This window comes from Ruditapes philippinarum, unplaced genomic scaffold, assembly GCF_026571515.1.
Source record: "Ruditapes philippinarum isolate M1 unplaced genomic scaffold, ASM2657151v2 ctg3840_1_1_1_1, whole genome shotgun sequence".
Classification (NCBI taxonomy): domain Eukaryota; kingdom Metazoa; phylum Mollusca; class Bivalvia; order Venerida; family Veneridae; genus Ruditapes; species Ruditapes philippinarum.
Genome location: NW_026866514.1, coordinates 42,217 through 61,996, shown reverse-complemented (window position 1 = coordinate 61,996; position 19,780 = coordinate 42,217). Strand labels below are relative to the sequence as shown.

The 19,780-nt window shown below is 34.0% G+C and overlaps 2 protein-coding genes across 2 annotated transcripts in view; one reads left to right on the top strand and one right to left on the bottom strand.

Annotated features, from left to right (window-relative positions):
• Positions 1–46: 46 nt before the first annotated feature.
• Positions 47–13,068, bottom strand: LOC132732711 (protein SGT1 homolog). The gene is made up of 13 exons (XM_060719184.1): positions 12,959–13,068; positions 12,806–12,854; positions 9,672–9,762; positions 9,218–9,287; positions 8,674–8,744; positions 8,202–8,255; positions 7,238–7,296; positions 5,732–5,817; positions 5,162–5,258; positions 4,391–4,498; positions 3,673–3,766; positions 1,828–2,009; positions 47–883 (listed from the first exon to the last, which is right to left on the bottom strand). Exons 1-13 carry the CDS (start codon positions 12,976–12,978, stop codon positions 776–778), a joined length of 1,089 nt encoding a protein of 362 aa, XP_060575167.1. The 5' UTR covers positions 12,979–13,068; the 3' UTR covers positions 47–775.
• LOC132732712 (RNA-binding protein 41-like) overlaps positions 13,006–19,780 on the top strand; it is a 28,442-nt gene continuing 21,667 nt past the window's right edge. Inside the window, exon 1 of the mRNA XM_060719185.1 lies at positions 13,006–13,147. Coding sequence (XP_060575168.1) covers positions 13,074–13,147 — 74 coding nt within the window. The 5' untranslated portion in view covers positions 13,006–13,073. The remainder of the gene's footprint in view (positions 13,148–19,780) is intronic.

Genomic DNA, 19,780 nt, shown 5'->3' with positions numbered 1-19,780 from the left:
TATCACCTTTTAACGACTGAAGTAAAACAAAACATTAACAACTATATATTAATTCAGCAATCATTTAATTCCTGCATCAATATAACAGGCATAAATAGTCTATTCCTTTAATTCAGCTTTAATATGTTGAAACAAAAAGGTGAAAAAGTAAGAAGATGCTTAATACAAAATGAAAAAAAAGTAAACTTCAGTCCGACAGTTTAGAAATTCCAACAATTTTTGAAAAGAGTTTCTTGATATAATATATAAAAATATATATGAAAAAAAATCAGAAAGAGATAATTAAGAATTTGATATAGACATGAAGTACCATAACATACAAGAAAATAATACTACAAAATTTATTTTCCTATGTAATGTTAAACACATCAATGCATTTCCCTAGCAAAGAAACTTTTTTGTCACTGATTTCTATTTTAATGATATCAACTCTGCTATCTTAAAAATGTGTTCAAAAATGATACATATGTAATTTACAAATTAGGAAAACCTGGCAAGATATTAAATGCTTCTGATACATGATAAATTTTGTTCAAATATCATCTTTGTAACACAAAAGAAACTTGTTAAGATTGGCAGAGTCTACAATGTTTTACAAACTTTCCTCATTTATTATGCAATAACACAAAACATACATTCCTAAACTCTCAAAGTTTCAATTAAAAAAAAAATTGTAACAGAATTTTGTAGCACAATTTCTTTAGAACCTTCAGGGTATATAATGCATATATAATTCTCTTCCATTGAAAGACTTATTGATGTTATAAATTGTCTCTCATGATTCCCATTTCTTAAATTCCATTCCATCAGGTGGTTTTACCTCCACCTTTTTAGCTCCAATCTCCGACCAGTTTGTACTCAGCACAGTGCCTCCAGACTCGTACTGAAAAAGAGAAATAAAAATATGTAAGATTCTTGGTTTTACTCAATTATTTTAATATATGACTCTTATGGCATCTATAAAAAACATAGTTATGAATTCTTTAAAATCTTGTTAACCTAAACCATTCTCAAAACTCTTTACTTCATAGTACCTTACAAATGTACATGTATATTCAACGACTGTATGTATGCTCATACAGAAAATCAGAAGTCCTGTATTTTTCTGTATATTTGCATTTGTAATTGTATAACTAGTGGCCTAAATTTAACAATTTGATTTATAGCAATTGACAATTTTTTTCATTTTTTCAAAATTCTTTGGCATAAAACGATAAATTTCATATCAGCTTAAAGGAAAAAAATAATTTCCGTCGAATGCTGTAGAATTTAAGATATTTTGTACACCTATGGCGTTGTGATACCCATAACAGTTGCCAAGGGTAGGCAACGATGTCATGTTCAAAAACGGGCTTTGATTGTCAACTTTGACATCGTGTGTACAAAAATTGGTGGAACTATTGGAATAAAATCAACAGAATCTAATCAGAAATATGGTCAACTTTTTACATGCCAATTTTCAAGACGCTACTCAAAAGTTCGCAAAGTCTCACGTTCTACCTTAAACAAATATTCTGTCCTAAGTCCAAGGACTTGCGATCAACTTTAAGACTGTCTTTAGACGGTTAATAAATAATTTTATCTTTAGTCAAAGACTTAGAATTCAATTAACTTTATTCTTGTGAAAAAAGATAAGAAACACAATGACATGCTGTTTAATCCCCAGTGTGTTGATGTTTATCTGTACCGCTATTCAGAAATTTGAAGGAGTCTAAACATAGGGAGACATAAATTAGGACATTGTCTTATCTCAGTATTGGTCTTAAGACTGATTTTAGACTAAGGAGTTTCTATGACATGATGCAACTTGTTTCTTTAAAGACTTACGAATGATTTTGCCATGGCTTTTTTGGTTTCATCTGTCCCATCGGCATATATTTTTTGGAAGAGTTCATTAAGCGCAGCATCGCCCTCTTTTTTCTCATTCTCCTCTTCCTTCTCGACATCCTTCGCGAGTTTGTCCCAGTTCCTAGTATAGTGACTTGATGACGGATATTCCTTCACATGCTCTGTAAAACAAATATACAATTCTTAACCTGCAGAATTTTAGTAATGGACTTGACTATCTTTGAATTTGGGACTTTCCATTCAGAGTTTAAGGGATTTCAATATTAAAACAGGTAACAATTCTATACAACCTGGTCAGACTGCATGACCGTAAAAACGTACATGTGAACTTTTTTTGATGATCAAGTGGGAGATTTTACTTCAAAAAGAGGGAGATTTTAGAATTTGCAATAATCAAAGAAGGAAGTTCTGACATCAAAAATAGTAAGATTTCTTTTTGTGAAAATACCCCTTATTTTAAGAAAAATCTTTGAAAATATGGCTGCAGAAAGTGGGAGGCTCCAGCTAAAAGTGGAGTGTTCACATGTATGTGAAAAGCCAGCTGGGTCTATACTGGTGACAAGGATTAATCACTCTAGGTCAGGAATCATTTCTGATACATAACAGAGAATTCCTTACAGAGTCTATTAGCAATATACTACAAGATAAAACAAGAATGTCGAACGACACATATACCCCCCTTTCTAGCCATTGACTCACATAATTGGTAATTTTATTACAGAAACTTGCCAAAAATGGGTACATGGAAGTGTTCAATTATGGAAAAATCAACGAAGACCATTTTGACATTTAAGGCCCCTGTGACCTTGAACTTTGACCTACTGACCCCAAAATCAATAGGGGTTATCTACTAGTTATGACCAATCACTATGTGAAATATGAAGACTTTGTGATACACACTTTTCAAGATAATCAGCGGAAACCGTTTTGACATTTAAGGCCCCTGTGACCTTGACCTTTGACCTAGTGACCCCAAAATCAATAGGGGTCATCTACTTGTGATGACCAATCACTATGTGAAATATGAAGACTTTGTGATACATACTTTTCAAGATAATCAGCGAAAACCATTTTGATATTTAAGGCCCCATGTGACCTTGACCTTTGACCTAGTGAGCCCCACAATCAAAAGGGGTCATCTACTAGTGATGACCAATCACTATGTGAAATATGAAGACTTTGTGATACATACTTTTCAAGATAATCAGCGGAAATTATTTTGATATTTAAGGCCCCTGTGACCTTGACCTTTGACCTTGTGACCCAAAAATCAATAGGGGTCGTCTACTTGTAATGACCAATCACTATGTGAAATATGAAGACTTTGTGATACATACTTTTCAAGATAATCAGCGGAAACCATGTGGTCTACCGACGGACAGACCGACAGACAGACAGACAGACAGACCGACATTAGCAAAACAATATACCCCCTCTTCTTCGAAGGGGGGCATAATTAAAATGAAAGTACTGTCTAAAACTGCTGGACTTAGTTATGACCAGGAAATCTTATTCAAATCTTTGTATGGAAAAATCCAGAACTCTTAAAATAATGAATGAAAAAGCTCAAAATTGAAAGAATAGACAGATCATTGTACAAAATAAGCTTTGAAAGTGTTAAAGAGCAACTTTTTGAGCTAAGTACAAAACTCAGACAATTTGGTATAACATTTGCATCTACAGATAATTTTCCCATCCGAATGCAAGCATATCCTAATTTTTTCATGCTGATTGGTGGAAAGGTGATTTCAATTCAATAATTTTCCATTCAAAATTCTACAATAAACTTTCCATATAACTAACAAATTGATAGGTTCTACCTACCAGATTCTTCAGCTAGTATTTGTTTAAGATTGCTCTCATCTCCTTCAAGTTTATGCCACTGGTGACCTTCCTTCTTTTTTAATTTAACTTCAATCTGAAAGAAAGAATATATGGACTGGCAAACAGGATTCAAATTGAAACTATAAAGTTATCATCTATTGCTCATTACATATGTAGATATTTTGTGTTGTTGATGCATCAGCCAATCTTCCTAATACCCACAGTGCATTGGCGGGAAAATGATTCCATCAGTCCCCAACTGCTGTGAGGAGGTGACGTGTTTATTTAAGTGTCAAAACTCTGGAATATGTCTAGCATGCAGTGCAGTCTGGCAGTTCCCACATGGCAAGGCTTTTACCAGGTTTTTTTTTATTTTTTTCTTATCTTAATTCAAAGTCCTTGCAATAGACGTTATCCAGAAATCGGCAAATAGCTTATCTTAAGGTACAAACTAACTTTTACTTCATGGTGCACTAACCGTCACAATAGATTAACTCAACCTGTTGCACTTATTTTTAAAGTTGTAACTGTAAAAGTTTTTTTGTACCTACGGATTAGCTGGGAAAAACCCAAATATTCTTAAATCCGAAAGTAGTCTTATCAACTTGTGGAAAGCAGCCTTCCTCTAATTAAAATTTAAATGTACTTTTTCCTGCTTATTTCTTTCTTGAGAAAAAATGCTATTAAAATCCTGTAGATTTAAAAATAAATGTCTTACCTTAGATTTTAATACTTTTACAACAGATTGTTCAGGAACTACAGCATGTGACAAGTCCAGTTCAAGACTGTAGTCTGATCCACATTCTTGTTTTATAGTGGCACTTAGCTGAAATATGTACACAACATCATAGATATTACATCCAGACTTATTTTACATCTTTCATGTCAGCTTTATTAACAAGATTTGATTGAGACAAGACATTTGAGCCACGTCACGACAAAACCAACATAGAGCGTTTGCGACCAGCATGAATCCAGACCAGCCTGCGCAGTCTGATCAGGATCCATGCTGTTGGCTATCAGTTTCTCTACTTGTAATAGAGTTGGTAAGCGAACAGCATGGATCCTGATCAGACTGTGCGGATGCGCTGGCTGGTCTGGATCCATGCTGGTCGCAAACCCATTATGTTGGTTTTGTCATGACTCGGCTCATTTAATGCCTTGTTATATGGCCTGAAATCTTAAGCTTTTTGTGGAAGCAATATGTCTTGCATTTTGCACACTACTAAAATACGAAATCTAAACTAATGCTGAACATATGGCATTTGGCAGATTGAAGAAACCCATACGGATCTTCCATAAACAGTCATCAAAATGTTCAAACAATTCTCCTTATCTTTACTTTGTTATTGTTAAATCAGAAGGTCGTACTAAAATAAGTGTACATGTTCTCTTACTGTGTAAACTTTGTCTGTTACCTTTTCAAAATAAAGATTTTATTATTATTATTATTATTATAATAATATATTCCAACAAACAAACAACTTACAGATTTTTCCTGTATATCTATATTAGCATCTTCTTGTTTAACATTCTTCAAGAGTATGGTGACAACAACATGAGTCTGTGTCTGATACCAGTCATATCTGTGTTATACATAAAACTGCATAAAACTCTATACACAAAACTGTTTTCATACATATAATATGGCATAATAATAATTATCATATGCAAATGTCAAAATGTCAGATTATATTCATACGTTAATGAAGCCCAAACACACAACAACTTTACATAAAATGTCTAAATTTTTAGGGGACAAATGTTCGCCTTCAAAAACAAAGGAGAGGGCAAATTTTCATCTTGACAAGAAATGGGGGCAAATGTCCAGGGAGACAATTGCCCAAAAAGACAAATGTCTGTTTTTCCATTGCTTACAACTTACGTGGATTTCTTTTTAGTTGCCATAGGAACTTTTTAATATAAAATATATGTCTGCCCTTCAAAATTTCTTGTGAAGAAAATGTCTGTCATTCAAAAAGCAAACAAGAGGGCAAAAAAGAAAGTGGGCAAATGTCCTGGGGGACAAATGTCCGCTTTTCCATTACTTACAACTTACCTGGATTTCTCTTTAGTTGGCATTGGAACAACTGGTTTGGTTTCCTCTACTTTAGGTTTTTCTGCGGACTCTTGTTTTGGTTTATCCTGTGAAAATATGTCATAAAGTATACACATTTGTACCTAAAAAAAGTTCTTAAACCTAATGTATTTATTTATAACAATGCAAATAAATTTCTTGAATTCTGATTGGCTTAAACTATTTGTATACTATGTTGTATATAATGTAAATGATCGAAGCACGCAAACATAACAGTAAGTTGTATGGAAGTAGCATACATCATGGACAGCTATCTATGTGTGGGCATGAAATTAATAATTATATTTAGTGTTTTCATTGTTCTTTTCTATATTCATTTATACCCTATACACTGAGAAGAACTGAAGCAGGCAAACATAACAGTCTGTTGTATGAAGTACTGTATGTGTAGAAATATTCGCGGGCTTCAAATTTTCGCGATCTTCGCGGTGACATTTGATCCGCAAATTTATGTTTAGCGCGAATAATTCTACACCAATAATTTCTTGATAGTCATATTTTCGCGCTTCTATAGAACAATGTATGACAGAGTGTGATATGCTTTCACACTTTTTATTTAAATGTTTACTGAGTAATTGTGTTTTGTTTTCCAAGTTATTCATCATTTAAAATCGTTTATGTTTGTGTTTTTTTGTATTGTGTGTGCAGAAAAACCAAAACATGATCTGATCAGATGTCCAGACGCTTATGACGCAAACTGTGAAAAATTATGCACGTTAACAAGCAAACTTTTGTTTGCTATAATCTGTCCGCTAGACAATATCTTTTTTCTGTACAACAGCGTATTGTTTGACACCTGGTATTGAAAATAACTGTGAACTTTCACGATGATTACAGTATAGTAATTTTCCTTATTTTTTAACCTGAGTGGTGTACGCGAATTCATGATTTTCGGCAGTCACCTCCGTGAATTCAAAATAGCGCGAATATTTGTATAGACTCGCAAAGTGGACCTTTCCATGAAAATTTGCTTCCACGAATTTAAATACACATACAGTACCTTACATCATGGACTGCTTTCTACTTGTGGGCATAAAATCTTTAATTGTGTTTAGGTTTTTCATTGCTCTTTTCTCGATTCAATTATCATTACTTCAAAATAATTGTTAACAGTTACACTGATGAAGGCTTTAATCTCGAATATTCAATGAAAATACATTGCAGTCTACAGTTATGGGGTTGTTTTTTTTTAGAACTTGTCCTCAATAATAATTTGTATTATTATAAAATTCTTTATTATACAAATTGCTGACAGGATATACAGGAGAATATAACCTTGCTGACATAAACATAATCCTTGGCTTGCGCCTCAAGTCATATTTACCTCATTCAGGCTATATTCTCTGGTATTTCCTGCCAGCAACTTCTATAAATAATAATAATAATAAACAAAACAAACTTACTTACTTTGGTCACAGTGGAAAATTTATAACAAATATCATTTTAATATATAAAGAATATTTTTACCTCGGATTTTGTTTCAGAAACTCCTACATTGCTTTGTCCCTCTTTACTTTTTCCTTGTACTGAAGAAAGGATAATGTCTTATGTATATTTCTCAATCAACTCGTTAATTAATGAATAAATCCATAAACCAACATAATCATCAACAAGAGCTGTTTATATTATTAAAGACGTTGACAGGTTATATAGCCCTATAGAAAAGGCTGTTTGGAAATATAATCGGAGCCGCTAGGCAAAGGTTATATAGCAAACAACAGTTTATATATGGTCATATAACCTATCAGGAATATTTACAAGAGATTTATAATGCAGCAAACTTCCTTTTTTTTAGAAAAGGGATATTTCTTAGAAACTGACAGCAGCCGTGTATATAAAACTGAATAAACGTCACAATTATCCAATGAAAAGTGTCGTTACAAACATGCAGTATTATAACAAAGACATAAGACAGACCACTCAACTATTCTCAGTATATCATATCTAAAATCAATGTGATAATTAAGACATGGACTTCTATTTTTTAAAGGAAGTTAAAGAAAAAGAATGTATCAATATTCATATAATTCATAACTATAAAAGGAGTGCAGAACATTTGTATTGTCATCTTAAACAAAATGTAAATATATAAGTATAAAAATATAATTGTTTATTTGTTTATTTTGGGTTTTACGTCACATCGACACAGTATAGGTCATATCACGACGTTCCAGCTTTACTGGTGGAGGAAGACCTCAGATGCCCTTTCTGTGCCCCATGTTCCGTAAGCTAGCTGGATAGCTTCCTCACATGAAAGAATCCAAAGTCCCTGTCGGGATTCGAACCCACAGCGGTGAGAGGCAAGTGGTTTGAAGTCAATGATCTTAACCACTCGGCCACGGACGCCCCCAAAATATATTTGTAATCACTTTGAAAAAACAATGAGTTTTGAAAAATGATTACAGTAAAAAAAATAATCTAAGACACTTACAGTCTAGCTCTGCTTCACATTTTCTGATCCATGTCTTGAAATTATTATCTTCAGCTGTAAATACAAAAATTTGATTTCACAATTTTATGTTATAAACATTATCCAATATTGCTATCATTTCAAAATGCACACAATATTTTGTGAAATATTTTCCAAAGTTTATTTCAAAGTTAAAGCTAGTCTAATGGCAATTGAAAATGACAAATGTTTAGGATAAAATGTAAAAACTACCGTAAATTGACTACAAAAAAGAAAGTCTATGTAATGTTGACTGTTACATTTGAATAAGTACTGTAGCTATATTTGACATACAGGTATGTGCTGCATCAGTCTTCAGGTGAAATCAATGCTGGTAATTGACAGAAATGCTGTTTTGTTTTAGTCAATATATTGAACTATACAGCTAATTTTTCTCAGCCAGACAGTACATAATAAGCATGTCACTTTGTCATGCTCTCTATATACAACTTACCATCAAGGACTTTCCCCTCTGTAAAAGCATCTTTTGAGGACTGGTAATCTTCCAGATGGAACAATGCAATCCTACAATGGGTTTACATATTTCAATTAAAAACATAGAACTTATCAATACAAATTTTATCAATTGATACAGATTGATTTTAATGTTGTTTTTTATATTTTGTTGTTTTTCTTTATATTACACACATTTTTTTGTATCTTCGTATTGAAATGCCTTGGACATTGAATAGATTACTCCAAATTAAAAGCTGGGCATATTGCACAAATTCACCAAAATAAAGGTTAATGTGATTGTTAAGTACAGCATTAACATTAACTCCTTTTATAAGACCATTTATAAAACAGAGTCAAAATTTTAAATGAAAGGTCATTCAAGTATTTCACAATCCAGTGAACAAATTTTTCAAACCTATCAAAAATTATATTCAAATATTCTATGAAAAACAATAAATAGATGTAAGAAGACATAAGCAAATGAATTGTGCTTTGACGGGCAGCTTATTTATTTTAAAGGCAAAAAGATATAAAAGGTTTACCCTTTTCTAAACCAAGATTTTTTATTTTTAGGGTTTAGTGCCAAGGCTTCAGAAGCATCTTCTGCTGCCTCTGAAATAGAAAATTGGTTTTTTATTCCTTCACAAAATTTGAGAAATTATAAAAGTGAGTTTTTGTACAAAAATAATTGGCAGGCTAAACTAATAGCCTTCTTCAATAAAAAATATAGTCTTCTAAATTCATTTTTTATCTTCCAAAATAGTCTTCAAATTTGGCCATTTTTGGGCGTTCTTTATGGATTTTGTTTTTCACTATTCTAAAATACTTTCTTTTTTCTTCCCTTTAAAGTCTACATCACATGAGTTATCCCAGGAGACTCGATGTTCAATAATCCTTGAAATCTAACAAAGGTACACTTTTTATAAATGACAGTGGGATAAAATGCTTAAAAGTTTATATAGTTAACTAATTCAAATATTGATTGTTTATTTTTACCTTTGTACTGTTCCAGCTTGAGATGAGCTTGAGCTCTGTTGCAAAGAATGTCATCTCTATTCCTCTCTAGATCGAGTGCCTCTGTGTATAGCTGAACATAAAGTAAAACACAAAAAATCATTGGATATATACATGTAGTACTTGTGTGTTATATGATGAACTAAAATGCACAAACACATTTAAATATTGAAAAACGCATTATCTACTTAGATACATTGTTATGTTCACTAGAATATTTTTATGAAAATGTACAGGCCTGCATCTTTTGTCGCAAACTTTGCTTCCATTAAAGCATGATTATAGAGTCAAAAATATGTGAATAGTCCAACTAATTGTACTAACTAATTGTACTGAGTCAGAGTTGAATTCTTTTTCTTCTTTTTGCATGGGCAACACGGATCTAGCCAGGAATTTCTGAAGGCATGTTGCAAAAATTTTTTACTAGGCAATTGGTTCTCCTTTTAATATTGACAACTGTTACATAGCGGGTAAAGGAAAGTACTAAGTGTTGTGTTTTATGAACAATTTATTCAGTAATTAAAACAGTCTTTTTCTTAAGCTCACTCTAGACTTCACAGCCTTCTCTTCAGTAATGACCGTTCTGTCATGAGTATAATTATATAGAGAGGTTAATTGGCAACTAGAAAAACCACATTATTAGGTTATTTCATACACCTGCATTTTGTTTGTACCATATGTTAACAATGATACTAATATTGAATTGAAATTTACACTTATTGATGATTTGTTGTGATATATTCATAATGAAATATTCCAATTACTACAACAATTCAAGTATTGAATGTAAATATTAAATAAATTACAATGTTAGCCAACTTATACATGAACATCAAATACCAATCAAGTGCAATTAACATCATATGATGCTTAGATAGACAATTCAATGATTAGTATCATAGTCAGTTTCATACATTTCTAATAACCATTTCTTACGGTAAAAAATAACTAAAAGCTGTCCTATCATGATCCATATCCTTTCCAAATCCTTGTGCCCAAAACAACATCAAAGGCAGATGCCAAAACCAAATTTAAGGTGAGGTTATACATGCGAAAACAATTGTTCCATCATAACTTTGCTATGAAGCTTTTCATTGGTTTTATGCATCTGCTGTTACAGTCACATATTAAGAAAGTATGCAACATGCTTGGATACATAAAAATGTTTTGTTTATTAAAAGCTAACATAGTGTTTCTTTGGTTATTACGGGATGTCAGGAAGATAAACAAGTGACGCAATTATACCTCAAAGTCTGAAGGCATTTGGCATGCGATATACATGTGATTTATGGGCTGGCTAGAACCCTGCGAAATATTTCCCCTGTATGAAATCCAGACACATAACAAAAATATCTCAGAATCTAGTTTTGGCATGTCAGTTGTCACGGTCCAGACCTGATTACTATTTAGGGGAGAAGAGCCGCGGAATGGTATTCCAGGTTCGAGTCCGGTCAGGCTGCACATAATTTCTTACCCTGTCACATTTATCGCTGTGACTGCTAGTTCTATGACTTCGCTCTATATTTTTGCTTAGCCTATTACAAGATGGTAACTTCTGATATATTGGACTATGTGATTGCATATAGCACAGAGTTTAATTTGCATTACTCTGTAATCTCGATAAACTCGAGGATGAATTTCAATAAAGCGGGGAGCTTACTTGTACGTCATGGTTCAGAACTGTTCACTAAGACGTGCAAGAGGCCTAGTTTTTTTTCACTTTTGGGGGAAGGGGGTCGGTGCCCTTTGGAAGGGAAAAAATGCAATAGGAGGGCAATTTTATTTGTTTATTTATTTTAAACTGTTTTCATTCCATTAGAAAAGGGAAGCAAATCTTGCAACACAGGTTTAAGATATGTCGCATTTTATTAATATACGGATCTAAAATATCAACGTGTTGAAACACCAGAGTTACTAAGCTTCCCTTACCTACCTGAGAACAATTTGTAAACAACCTTACTTAACTTTTCTGCAGTTAGTTGCAAGAAAATGATATTCATTGCAGGCAGATTCGTGCTGCCATATAGGGGGAAATTTCAGCTTTGAGGGGGGGGGGGAAACATACTATTTTGAGGGGGGAATGGGGCCGAATTTCGCCGAATATTTTGGTGAAAAAAACACTGACTGGCCGAATAGCTCAGTAGGTTGAGCCTTGCAATGGTATTCTGGGTTCGAGTCCCACTAACCCTGTGACAGGCACATCATCATAATTATTGAATAATTGATTAGGATACTTCCAGGTTTGTCATAACAAGCATGCCTCATTGACAGGCAGGAACGAATCCGGGTCAGCTCGGCCCTAAAACGTACTCAGCCCCCGAGTCAGCTCGGCCCTATTCCAACTCGGCACGGGTCAACTCGACCCACTTTTTAATTATTAATATAGGTTTGTGTTATCACTTTTTATTGTTATTATTGTAATTATTTATAAAACACGGATTGACAGTTTCAGAACTAGCAGCAGACAGGCTTTTCTTATCAGTAGAATTGCGAGTAAAGATAACCAACCGATATATGACTCGTGGTAGGTTTAACCCTAAATTTAAATACCTTCAGTGTCAAACAATGTGTTGAAATATATACTGAGAGGAAGCTAAGATCACCAGCTTTTAATTGGTGTAACAAATTTTAAAATCGGACATTTACTCCCCCCAAACTAGCGATTTAAACACGGCTAAATTTGCATTCTTTTGCAAGCGAAGGGAAACTAAGGGAAACAAGTCTTGCTTTTTCACTCAATATTACATACCTCGGTTATTTACAAAGTTCGACAGAGAGAGTTTATAAATATAAGACAAATAAATAAAAAAAATTGAATATACATGTACTTTATTTCGGGAGAAGTACAATGTATAATTATATAGTAATAAGATATATTTCTTTCAAACGGAATAATTGATTAGGATACTTCCAGGTTTGTCATAACAAGCATGCCTCATTGACAGGCAGAAACTGAATGATACATGGATGCATACACTTTCAATATGTGAAAATGTGTTTATAATATTAACCAAAAATTAAATTCTTCATAAAATAACTTAAATGAAACTATAGATTTAGCACATGGAACTTGCTAGAACAAGAACGAAAGTCGAAACTGGAATTCAGAAATTTACCTCTAGTGCTTTCTGATAATTTTCGTTGATAAATTCATCATTTGCTTTCCTGAAATAGACAGAAAAAAAATATAGTTTACTTCTTTACATTAATCAAAGAGTATTTTTGCAACAATTCAGTAACATCGGTGGAAAAGTCAAACCGAAACTTACCCAAACAATTCAGTCGCCATTTTGGGAATAACCGGTGTTACGATACAAATATTACTAAACAAATAAGTCCTAAAGAAACACAAATTTCAAGAAGATAAACTAGCAGTTTAAGAAAATGCCTGGAGGATCTGTGAATGGTAGGCCTTTTCGAGAGACCGTAGATTCATATTCACGGACTGGTATTCCATGGTAACTTATATTCTTAAAAAAAATTGAATTTTAAAGTGAATAATATCCGGATACATGATATTTTCGGATAAATAAATGTTCTCATTGAATGATAAATCATTTACAGGGTGATCCAAAATATCTGATACCATTTCAATGTATTGTATGTTTTACATACATCGGACGATTTTAAATATCAACACACATAATTAAACAAGAGATTTTAAAGTTTTATTTAACATAAAAGTCATTCTGTTTGATAAAAAAATAAAAATGAATTGGACCCAACAAAATGTACATCAAATGTTCAATGTGACGTCCATTTTGTGCTACTACGACGTCAAGTCTCCTTTTAAAATTTTCAAAAGCGTTAACACACATTGCAGATCTATTTTTTCTTATATCTCTGCGAATGGCTGACTTCAGCTGCTCAAGGGTATCTGGCTTTGGATTATAAACATTGTCTTTTAAGTGTCCCCATAGAAAGAAATCTAATGGATTTAGATCAGGTGAGTGTGGAGGCCAGACTTTGTCTGATTGAAATGAGATAAATTTTTGCCAAATGTTTCTTTCAACCATTCAAACACGTGCCCCCACACTGTGCGGTGCCGCTCCAGTTTGCTGAAACCATATTGTATTAATGTTAACACCTTTTCTTCGTAAGGCTAAAAGAAATTTTATCTCTCACTATTTATTGTTTTGGTTTCAACTTTGGTTTAAAAAAAAGAATGGTTCAATCACACCAGTCAAACTCAGCGCTGTCCATACCGTTTGGTCCACTGTTGTTGTGTCGGCTATCCTCAACTGACCCAGTATGTTGAAATCTATTTACCAGCTGATGCACTTGAAGCTTTGTGAGTATGCCATCGTCAGGATATTTTTTCTGCATCATGCGTATAACAGTAACTGGAGACTTAGTCTCAAAATAAAGTTTAACTATTTTGCAGCCTTCTGTTTTGACGTCGCCATCTTGAAAAATAGCTATTATTCAATTACGTCATCTATGACGTCGTGACATCAACGTTTTGCCATAAATTACTCATGAGAGAAACTTATGACAATTCTCTTTAAAACGGTATATAGAACTTAATTATTGCATCAGGAATGACTTATTTATTCAACTTCAAAACAGTATCAGATATTTTGGATCACCCTGTATGCATCATTATCAAAATCATAATAGAAAATTAATTTTAAATGAATTTTTAACATTGAGCAGTGAATACCTTTCACTTTATAGACTTCATAAGTAATGTGTGAAAATTATATACACACAGAAAACTATCTATTTTCTACTTTTTGCATTAATTAATAGCATAAACCTCAGCCTCTACCTTGGGGAAAAATATATAATTACTTGAATTCACATTTGTGCTAGTCCAAAATATTTGACGTATATGCATATGTAGTCCAATTCATTAGATGTTACGGGATTGTTATAGTTTATGAAAGTTATGATATGACGTAAAAATAAAGCAACGTCATGAATATTTTAAGTCCTAATCCTGGAGCTAAATATTATATCTGTCGCCTAATGTGTAAATGTATTTTCGGCAGTGCTGATCAGCAATATAGAGAAACTTACACATAATGATAATTGTTTAGACCAACCTCACTTCTGTCTGCTGCAAATCAATAAAACTTAAGATATCATCCATAGTCAGGTCATGTAACAACTAGACTACCACAATCTTTTATCAGATTTACAACATGACTTGAAAATGTCACTCTTGTGAGACTCAGCTGATCATAAGTAACAAGAAATGGCTGCCACACTTGAAGATGGTGAACAGATCTGTGCTTTATCTGCTGGACTTCAGCGAAGAATTAATAATAAGGTCCCATGCGGATGCCTATTACACAAGTTTCGCCATCAGGACATACAGCCTCTGGTACTGAGCTGGATAGAGACTCGGCAACAGATTCCACAGAGTTCTTGTTGAGGGCCACACAACAGAGCAAGCTGCTGTCACCTGGAAATCTGCAGGGAAGTGTGCTTAGTCCCTTGCTCTTCCTCATGCACATCAATGACATGGTGCCTAGACAGGTCATTTACAGCTTGTGCCAGTTTCAGAAGACTCCTTACTGTACTGAAGATTCAGGACAGAATGAGGATAGAGCCGTTCTACAGAGCAACCAAGAGAAATTAAGGTAGTGGGAAAGGAACTGTCAGATGTCATCCATCCAAGTGCGAGGTTGTGCACATGTTGGAGAAAGCCACACTATGCTGTTACATATTATGTCCATGGCCATACCTTAATAGAAAATATTTGGAAGTGAAATCTAATGAAGAGCTGTCCTATAATCCACATTTTGATGATACAACCAAACAGCTAGTAATAGCCGGACCTTCCTGCTCTGAAATCTTGACAGCTTCATAGTGCACAACCATCAACCGGGACCAGTGCCGCTTCATGTTGCCCAACCATCATTCGGGACCAGTGCCATAAGAAACTGGTAGGAACCTTAGGTATCTCACCTGTGTGGAGCCTACATACAGCATGCAACATTTCAAAGGTCACAGCAAGACTTGTCTGCAGTAACTGTAGAACCACTAGCAGCATCAGTGCATGGCCCTCACTTCTGATGTCATGATGGTTTATAGGATTCACTACAATCTTGTAGATAAATTAAGTTAGCCAAAAAGCACTTTAATTCCTTTTCATCTAGATTCAGATTTCTGAACAGTATAACTCAGTATTCATGGGTAGTCATGTGAGTCATTTATTTCTTTACAATTTATTTGTAAACAGCATAGAAAATTGTTTTAATTAGCAAGATATTTTGTAAGGTAAAGGATCATTTGGATTATTTTGGTTACCTTGTTTTTGTTTTACATTGAATATCTATTTTATTCATGATTTTAGCAGGGATGTTATTATAATATACCACAGGAACTTGAAATTCTATCAATATTAAAGATAATATGCAAAATATACCCCCATATTATAAAAAAAAAAAACACGGGTTTATTTATAGTATATAGGGGGTATATTTGGATATTATCATTAATATTGGTTATTTGATAGAATTTCAAGTTCCTGTGAATATACCAATCATGAACAGTGGGGTGGAAGATAACAAGTTTCATTGAAATCCACCTAGAAGTTTGTTACTTAAAAATGACATTTATTAGTCCCCTACCGGTTTAACCGGAGGGGACTTTAGGTTTACCCTCCGTCCGTCTGTCCGTCTGTCTGTCTGTCTGTCCGTCTGTCTGTCTGTCTGTCTGTCAGTCTGTCAGTCCGTCAGTCCGTCCGTCCACAAAACTGGATCCCGCGATAACGCAAAAAGTACTGAAAATATTTTTATGAAACTTGATATATGGATAGATGGCAGTATGGAGATTATGCACGTCTTTTTTTTTTCTTCCTATGTTGAAAATTCTGGTTGCTATGGCAACAAATAGTCTGAAAATATGGCAAATTTAACACATAAACTAGATCCAGTGATAACTCAAAAAGTACTGAAAATATTTTTATGAAACTTGAAATATGGGTAGATGGCAGTCTGGAGATTATGCACATCTTTTTCTTTTCTTCCTATGTTGAAAATTCTGGTTGCTATGGCAACAAATAGCCTGAATTTCAAGATTTCTGATTTAAATTTTTCAGCTTTTTCACTATATGTTCTTTATTTCTTAAGGTGTTTACTTCAAACTTTAAATATAAGTTTCTGGTCATCAACCACATCATATGTGACAAGGTTTATAACTCTAGCACAAAAAATATCAGTATTACCTCCCTTGAACTTAGATTTTTTAGGGGAAAAAAATGTTGTCTTTTTTAAATAACTTCTTTATTTCCTAATGTATCTACTTCAAACTTCATATATATGTTTCTTATTATCACTCGACATTTTTGAGAAGGTTAAATACTCTAGCAAGACTATTTCCAGAATTATGTCCCCCTTGAACTTAGATTTTTTTCGAGAAACTGGTATTTTCACTCCAACTTCTTCATTCCTTATAGGATTTACTTTAAAATCCCACATCGTAATAATATGACAAGGTTGTATAACATAATTTCCTTACTAAGCATGGAAACTTAACACATTACTGTGATATAGACAAACTTATTTTATTATGTTTTGTGGTTGATATTTTCAAATACAGACTTCATCCTCAAATTCATTATAAATGGCAATACACAGGAGTGTATGACAATTAAAGAACTTTTTGAGGGACCGGTAGGGGACTACTGTATTGCCCGCAATACTATCAAATGCTTGTTTTTAATGGTTTATAGTTTAGTTTACACTAATTTATTTTAGTTTGATTGTGTTGGAAGCTATAAGCTTATTGAGCCATATCTTACCAATGGTGTATTATAAAGTTTGTAACAGAATTATGCAGGTTTTCTGCAGCCCCAACACAGGTTTTAGTCCAAGGTGTGCCTTTTAAAATGGAAGTGCATCCTGAAAACCCTTAAAACTTACCAAACTTACCAACCATTTCAGTTCTTTTTGTGTCGCCTCTACGGAGTAGTGGCGACATATAGGGATCACTTCTCTGTCATCTGTCTGTCCGTCTGTCCGTCACAAAACTTGTCCGGACTACTCCTCATAAACTACTGGTGCAATTTCATCCAAACTTTACAGGAATGATCAGTACCAAGTGTAGTTGTGCATATTGTCAGCATTTTCCGGTTCAATGATTTTTGGCAGAGTTATGGCCCTTTAATAATTTTTAATTTTAAAGTTTGTCCGGACTACTTCTCTTATACCACTAATGCAATTTCAATGAAACTTTACAGGATTGATCTGTAGCTCAAGTCCTTGCGCATATTGCAAGGGTTTTCCGGTTGAATGATTTTTGGCCGAGTTATGGCCCTTTGATTAAAAGGTATTTTTTTTCTGTGTGTTGCCAGATACACAAAAGCTTGTCCGGACTACTCCTCATAAACTACTGGTGCAATTTCATCCAAACTTTACAGGAATGATCAGTACCAAGTGTAGTTGTGCATATTGTCAGCATTTTCCGGTTCAATGATTTTTGTCAGAGTTATGGCCCTTTAATAATTTTTAGCTCACCTGTCACAAAGTGACAGGGTGAGCTTTTGTGATCGCTTTTCGTCCGGCGTCCGTCCGGCGTCCGTCCGTCCAAAACTTTTGCTTTAAATGACATCTCCTCATTTAAACCACTGAGCCAATTTCATCCAAACTTCACAGGAATGTTCCTTTGGTGGTCACCTTTAAAAATTGTTCAAAGAATTTAATTCCATGCAGAACTCTGGTTGCCATGGCAACCGAAAGAAAAATCTTTAAATATCTTCTTTTAAACAACCCTAAGAGCTAGAGCTTAGATATTTGGCATGAAACATCTTCTAGTGAGTGTCTACCAAGTTTGTTCAAATAAAAGCCCTGGGGTCAAAATTGGCCCCGCCCCAGGGGGTCATTGATTTTCCCTATATGCATATAGTAAAATCGTAAAAAATCTTCTTTTAAAGAACCCAAAGAGCTAGAGCTAAGATATTTGGCATGAAACATCTTCTAGTGAGTGTCTACCAAGTTTGTTCAAATAAAAGCCCTGGGGTCAAAATTGGCCCCGCCCCAGGGGGTCATAGATTTTTCCTATATGCATATAGTAAAAACTTAAAAAATCTTCTTTTAAAGAACTCAAAGAGCTAGAGCTAAGATATTTGGCATGAAACATCTTCTAGTGAATGTCTACCAAGTTTGTTCAAATAAAAGCCCGGGGGTCAAAACTGGCCCTGCCCCAGGGGTGTCATTGTTTTTAACTATATGTGTATAAAAAATCTTCTTTTAAAAAACCCAATGAGCTAGAACTTAGATGTTTAGCATGAAACATCTTCTTATGGGTGTCTACCAAGTCTGTTCAAATAAACAAATAAAAGCCCTTGGGTAAAAATTGGCCCGGGGGTGGGGGGGGGGCTATATACAGGTGAGCGACCTCAGGGCCATCATGGCCCTCTTGTTATTTTTAAAGTTTGTCTGGACTACTTCTCTTATACCACTAATGCAATTTCAATGAAACTTTACAGGATTGATCTGTAGCTCAAGTCCTTGCGCATATTGCACGGGTTTTCCGGTTGAATGATTTTTGGCTGAGTTATGGCCCTTTGATCAAAAGGTGTTTTTTCTGTGTGTTGCCAGATACACAAAAGCTTGTCCGGACTACTCCTCATAAACTACTGGTGCAATTTTATCCAAACTTTACAGGAATGATCAGTACCAAGTCTAGTTGTGCACTGTCCGTCTGTCTGTCCGTCTGTCACAAACTTTGTCCCAACATAAAATTGGCCATCATGAGGCGACACATGTGATTACTGATCGCTCTTGTTTTATTTATTTGCTACTTTTGAATAAATATGATTTGATCCACTATGTTATGTAGGCACTTTAAAGATATCATTTTTACAAGCTCTTCAGTTAATACAATTAAAGATGGCTATCCTTGAAATAGACTTACTTTAAGTGAAATCTTTAAAAATCTTTCCCAAACCACTACCCCGAGAGCTTAAATATTGGTATGAAGAACTTTAAAAATCCAGAATATTGGCATCATCTGGGGCTTGCTTGACTTTTCATAGTCTTACTTACCATAACCTATAAAAATCTTCTTTTAGATCACAAAGATTACAGCTTAGAAAGTTTAAGATAATGTGTAGCATTGTCTATTAGACCTGTACCAAG

Bases quoted from the DNA above. Each gene is read 5' to 3' on its own strand.
- LOC132732711 (XM_060719184.1), bottom strand. From the start codon at position 12,978: ATGGCGACTGAATTGTTTGG. The intron at 9,763-12,805 runs GTAAATTTCTGA...CTTTATGTTCAG, and splicing joins ATTATCAGAAAGCACTAGAG to CTATACACAGAGGCACTCGA. The intron at 5,818-7,237 runs GTAAAAATATTC...ATATTTTCACAG, and splicing joins TTTCTGAAACAAAATCCGAG to GATAAACCAAAACAAGAGTC.